This window comes from Nuphar pumila, chromosome 12, assembly GCF_984573655.1.
Source record: "Nuphar pumila chromosome 12, dmNupPumi1.hap1.1, whole genome shotgun sequence".
Lineage (NCBI taxonomy): Eukaryota > Viridiplantae > Streptophyta > Magnoliopsida > Nymphaeales > Nymphaeaceae > Nuphar > Nuphar pumila.
In genome coordinates, this window is record NC_143260.1 from 30,168,324 (window position 1) to 30,174,558 (window position 6,235).

The 6,235-nt window shown below is 42.0% G+C and overlaps 1 protein-coding gene across 1 annotated transcript; it reads right to left on the minus strand.

The window, feature by feature from the left end:
- Positions 1-2,566: 2,566 nt before the first annotated feature.
- On the minus strand, positions 2,567-4,883 carry LOC149820489 (Pentatricopeptide repeat (PPR) superfamily protein). Its single transcript, XM_089981810.1, has one exon. It carries the CDS (start codon positions 4,881-4,883, stop codon positions 2,724-2,726), a length of 2,160 nt encoding a protein of 719 aa, XP_089837936.1. The 3' UTR covers positions 2,567-2,723.
- Positions 4,884-6,235: the final 1,352 nt, after the last annotated feature.

Genomic DNA, 6,235 nt, shown 5'->3' on the forward strand with positions numbered 1-6,235 from the left:
CAACCTGAATTCGAAAGTGATCCGATTGTACATATCTGAATCCGATCCAAATTCACGTTCAGATTTTACTTAAAAGATCCATATCCGAAAAAACATGTCAGACTTATAGATCGGATATCCAATCCTTTTTGCAGCCCTAATAGCCACATCGGACCTCCTAGTTTTTGGAAACCTCTCTCTCTCTCTCTCTCTCTCTCTCTCTCTCTCTCTCTCTCTATATATATATATATATATATATATATATATATATTCTAATCATCTCTATATATATATGTATACCATTATTTAAACCATTTACATACCAAATTTATTTTTTCTCTAATATAAACACTCACGTGATACACGGCAAGCGATACAAATTTTGGGTGTGGGAAGAGATCAAATTTATTGCCAAATAACTCTGATATTAGTAACATACATGAATAAGCAAGATACAGAAGGCAGATGCAAGCGCATGCAAACATAAAGACATGGAATTAAACAGACACAACAAGACATACCGCTCGGGTAAGACCATCAAGCTACTAGACTCATAGACTCATACCATGCTTACATGAGAGCAACATCTAATACACAGATAGGAAAGGCTAGGACTAACGTGTCCAGTGTAGGAATGGGTTGGAGGGCTTGATGGTTATATGTTTTGAGATGGAGAATGGATGCAGGAGTGGGCCATCATGGGAAAGTTGGCTTGAGAAAAGTGGGCGATTCTGGCAAGGTTGGCTTTGGAATAGTGTGGAACTCTGGGAAAGTTGGTTTTGGCAAGTAGGAAAAGTCAGGGAGTGTTGGCTTAGGAATTGATGGGAAGTATGGGAAAGTTGGCTTGGGGATCTCAGGAAATGTTGGCACATGAATACTGGGTATGGTTGGTAAAGGGGGCAGTTCAGGCTCGGGAAGAATTGGAATGGAAGGAAGAGTTGGTTCTTGTGGAGTCCAATCTGGTTCCTCTGCTTCCAATAGATACCGGCCAGCTTGACAGAGTTCACTGCTTATCATTGATACAGTGAAGAGGAGAGCTAAGAAGAGAAAGCCTTGAGAAGCCATAGCAGGATGTTATATGCCTTCAAGCTGAAAGCTAGAGCTTGAGAAGTGGGCGTGATGCTTTAAGTGGTGTTGAGCACAGAAGCAGCTTAGGCAGGGAATTTAAAGAAGAAAGATTGCAATGTTATACATAGTTGTGTTGGTGAAGGCACCTTAGTTGGTTTGAATGTGCGTGAGGTTGGCCATCTATCCTTTATGATGTGAAGATCTTCAAAAAAATTTAAGTGAAAGGGCTCAACAAACCCAACTGCCCCATGGATAAGCTCTCAATAGACAGGATTTTTTATCTGGTCTGATCCAATAAGTCGTGGCCCGATTGCCTAGTAGGGCCACTATGATTTTTTGGGGTGATTTTGGATTTGTAGGACATGGAGCATACTGTGGCATATTTTGTTTCACTACCAATCAAATGTCCCTCACAACATGCCACAAAATTTTCGAAGAAAGTCGAGCTCTACCAGATTAGGCCTACTGATACAGGTCACGCCTACAAGGATCTAGATCTGGATCTGGATCTGGATCTGGATCTAGGTTCATGTAAGGTGCAAAAAGTGCATCAAAACTGGGCCTTTCAGAACTAACTAAAAAATCCTACCTACTAATGCAAGGTTATATTTATGCTGGCAAGCAGTCTCAGATAGTACCATCTTGATGACTATGGTCTAGAGCAATGTTATCAGTACGATACGCATCCGCAGAAATTCGATACGCTGCAGGCCTGAATCGGCTATTTATTAATAAATTCTAAAAATACCAAAAAATAAATTTTTAATATTATTTTAATGAATGGTTTTAACACATGTCCCGTTAGATTGACACGCAATAATTTCTTATTGTTTTTGGGCAGATATAGAATGATTCAGGTCGAGTAACGTCCGATACAGCTGAATCGGTGGCCCCAATACCGATACTGACAACATTGGTCTAGAGCAATGTTGTGAGAATCGGCCCGATTCAGAACCTAACCGAATCCATCGGAATTGGTCAGTTTTTAACCATCAGATGACACGTGTCATTAAAAAATATTAAAGTCTTTTAAGCCGCCTAAAAATATTAAACTGATTCGACCCTTTGTAAAAATCAATTTTGGGGTACAAATTGGCCGATTCACAACCATTCTTACGTCAATGGTCCAGGGAATAAGTTTGAGTCCAAAAACGGATCTTATTGGTCTTTGAACTAAAACCACAAGTTTGGCCAACCACGTGGTTGTACTTTCCAACAAGTCAACAACTAAAGCTATGATATTAGAGAATGGGAAACGGAAACGGAAACGGAAACGGAAACGTAGTTTTTCAGGTACACGTGAAATGGGAAACGGGAAACAAAATGGAAAAAATGAACCCGGAAACGAATTGGGAAAAGTTAATAAGAAGAAATTAGGCTTCCCTTGGACGCCGTTCATTCAATTGATGAACGACATCCAACCACCATGGCAGCCTATGCTCTCAGTTAATAAAATTGCAAACTGTATCAACCATGTATTGTAAATTGTCTCTCAACATTGTAAGCTTCACCCCACAGTGATACCTTTGTGTAACGTGTTATCAATATTTTAAGGTCCACTCCACAAGTGAGTCACTTTGACAAGCAAGCCCAACAAATTAAACCTGCAGTGTAAATGAGACAAACTGATAATTGTACTTCTCAAACTCTATTTTTAAGTATAATCTCTCAAAATTTCACATAAGAAGGCTTTCTGTATCTCCAAATTCCAAGTATCTCATCTCTAGGGACAAGTTCTCTACAACCTCAACTATCTCCCCTGCCCTTGGGTGTGACATATCATCTGTTGTAAATTTGTGGATGTTGTCTTTCGTATCCACCCAACTGCAACCAACCTCCTTCTTCACCCCTTTGGCTCTCATCACTTTCCTCACCCTTGCTACCTCCTCCCACCTCTCATCTGCTGCATATATATTTGACAGCAAAACATAAGTAGCAGAGTCCTCTGGATCCAACTCCATCAATGCAGCAGCTGCCCTGCTCCCCACCTCCATGTTTCCATACTTCCTACATGCTCCAAGCAAGCTCTGCCATGCTGTGATGCTTGTCTCCAATGCCATCTCCCTAATAAATTCCTCAGCCTCAGACACTCTCCCTGCTCGTCCAAGCATATCAACCATGCTTGACAAGTGCTCCCTTGTTGCATCAATCCCATAATCGTTTTTCATCGATTTGAAATACTGGCGACCTTCTTCGACGAGGCCTGCTCGTCCACATGCAGAAAACAGAGCAAGAAATGCCACTGGATCGGGCTTCACCCCCTCATCTTCCATTTGCTTAAACAGTTGTAACACTTTATAGCAATTGCCATGTTGTGCTTGGCCAGAGATCATCACTGTCCAAGAGACCACACTTCTTTCAGGCATCTCATCGAAAAATTGTTGTGCATCATCGATGCATCCACATTTTGCATACATGTTGACATGTGCACTTCCCACGTACATGTCCAAATCAAGTCCAAGTTTGATTAAACGGCAATGGAATTGGCGTCCATGGCCTAATGATATCAAGCCAGCAGAGGCACTAAGAACGCTGCCAAATGTGAACTGGTTGGGCTGCTCATCCATGAGGGAAAACCACTCAAGAGCTTCGTGATAGAGCTCATTTTGAGCATACCCTGCAATCAAAGCATTCCATGAGACAACCTCCCTATACTTCATTTGTTCAAAGACTCTTGTAGAAGCTTCCATGTCCTTGCTTCTAGCATACATGGTGATGAGACTATTGGCTACATTAACATCTAAAGAGAAGCCCATACTGAAAGCAAGATTGTGAACCATCTGAATCTCTCGGATTGAGCAACAAGCATTGATCAACCCCACAAATGTTACTTGATTCGGTTGAGTGCTTGACATCCTCATCTCCCTAAACAAGTTGAACCCCTCCATCTCATGCAATGTGATCATACACGTCCACGAAACCACATTACGATTAGCCATGCAACTAAACACTCTGGTCACTTCCTTCATCTTTCCACACTTTGCATAGAGAGACATCAAACTGTTGCACACATTCACAAAATCATCGCATCCCCTCTTAATGATCAAAGCATGACATTGCCGCCCGAGCTCCAAATTCTGTTCATGGCTGCAAGCAGATACCATGCTAGCATAGGAGATGTCATCCAATCTAACATCCTCCCCACAATTCACCATCTCTAGGAAGATGTCAATCGCTTCTTGACTATGGTCACCTTGTTGGGCATACCCAGAAATCATGGCATTCCAAGAAACAATATCACGAGCAACCATTAGATCGAAGATGTCCCTCGATTCATCTACATTGTTACACCTCGCATACATTGTGATCAACGAATTGCACACGAACACATCTAGCTCGAGCCTGAACTGCACCACGAGCGCATGAATTTGCCTTCCAAAGCGAATCTCTTGAAGGTCAGAACATGCGCTGAGGATACTCGTTATTGTCACTTGGTCGAAACTGAAGCCTGAACTCTGCATTTCGAGCGAGAGATGCAGAGCTTCCTCACTGTATTCATTCCTAGAATACACAGAAATGGCCGTGTTCCAAGAAACTAAATCTCTCAATGGCATCACTTCAAAAACTCTCTTGAATTCTTCAAATAGTTGCGATCTCGCATACATGGTCATAAGACAATTGCAGACTGTAACATCAGAATCAAAACCAGAAACAATCGTGAAGGCATGGATTTGAGGTCCGGTTCCAAGGAGAGATGGGCTCCTATGGCACGCAGTGAGGACAATCGCGAGGGTGACGAAGTCGAAGCAGGCAGACGAGTGGCTTCTGAGACTTCTTGTTCGAATGAATGAGTTGAGCACGCTGCGGAAATTGCCATCCCTGCTGAAGGTAGCCATGGTGCAATTGATTTCCGAAGGAGAGGTTCGATGGGGAATTTCGTCGAACGGTTGGTCGGCATGCACGAGACTTGCGAATAGCCGGTGCCATCGACGAAAATAATTGCTTCCCCTTCTCGTGATACGGAACCTGAACATGTTTGCATTGTGTTTGTGTCTGTGTATACACCAATACACACACAGAGAGAGAGAATTTAGGAGGTCGATTAGTTAGAAGCAGAGAAGTTTATAGTACTCCATCGAAATGTTCGATAGCAAAATGCTACCTGGGGGTGTCCATGGATCGAGCATGACCTGATCCTAACCGGTACTGGATCTGATAAGATTCGGGTTCGGCAATAAAAAGAAGGTTCCATTAAGAATCCTGTAAAATCCAAAAGGTTTCAGTGGTACCCGGAGCTCGGCATGGAACTAGATCTGGGTCCGACCCAGTTTGATTAAGATCTGCAAATTTTCAATGTGAAAAAAACATAAAAAGAATGCTATTTATCATTAGGGGTGTCAACGGGTTGGGTTGGGTTGGGTTGGGTTGGGTTGGGACCCAGTGGAACCAAACACAGACCTGATTTGAGATGATGGTACCGGGTCTGGACTCTGTCCAATCAGACTCACTGTAAGAGAAACTATACCCGGATCTTATAAGGATTACATGAACTAGACTTGGACCATACCCGGTATAAAATAATATATTTTTTTTTATCTTTTGACAGTGAAAATTGTAGATCTTAGTTGGAACTCGGGTCGGGTCGGGTCTGGGTCTGGTATAAAATTTCACAAACCATACCCTGCTCCATATATTAATTGGACCCTTTGGGTTCCACCAGGATTCTAATCGGACCTTCTTATTTATCACCAATGATCCTATAGGGTTTGGTACGGGTCGTCAGGTCCAGGTCAAACCTGACCCATTAACACTCCTATTCATCATGTATGGTCTGGGTTTGGTTTATGGGGTCCTCATAAGAGTTGGGTATGGTGTTTTTATCATAAGTCTGGTAAGATCCGGGCTTCGGCCTGGTACCAGCATCTCAAAGTTGGATCTGGCTTGCTCACGGGGTTCTCCACCTAATTGGGACTTTATGTTTATGTTCATGTAGTGACATGATGCTTGATTTTGGTATTCCAAAAAATTAGAGATGATTCGAACTCACCTGAGTCTAGTCTAGTGGAATTCTAATTCATTGACCTATGTCACAGGGATTCTTCAACTTGCCCTTGTATCGTGTCTCTTTGTATACTATTTTTAATAGAAAATCTGTTTTCTGTGTTAAAAATACAATATTCAAAAAATAAATGACATTTTTAACACTACAAAATCAATTTTCCATAAAAGAAGGCATGGAACGAGTTTA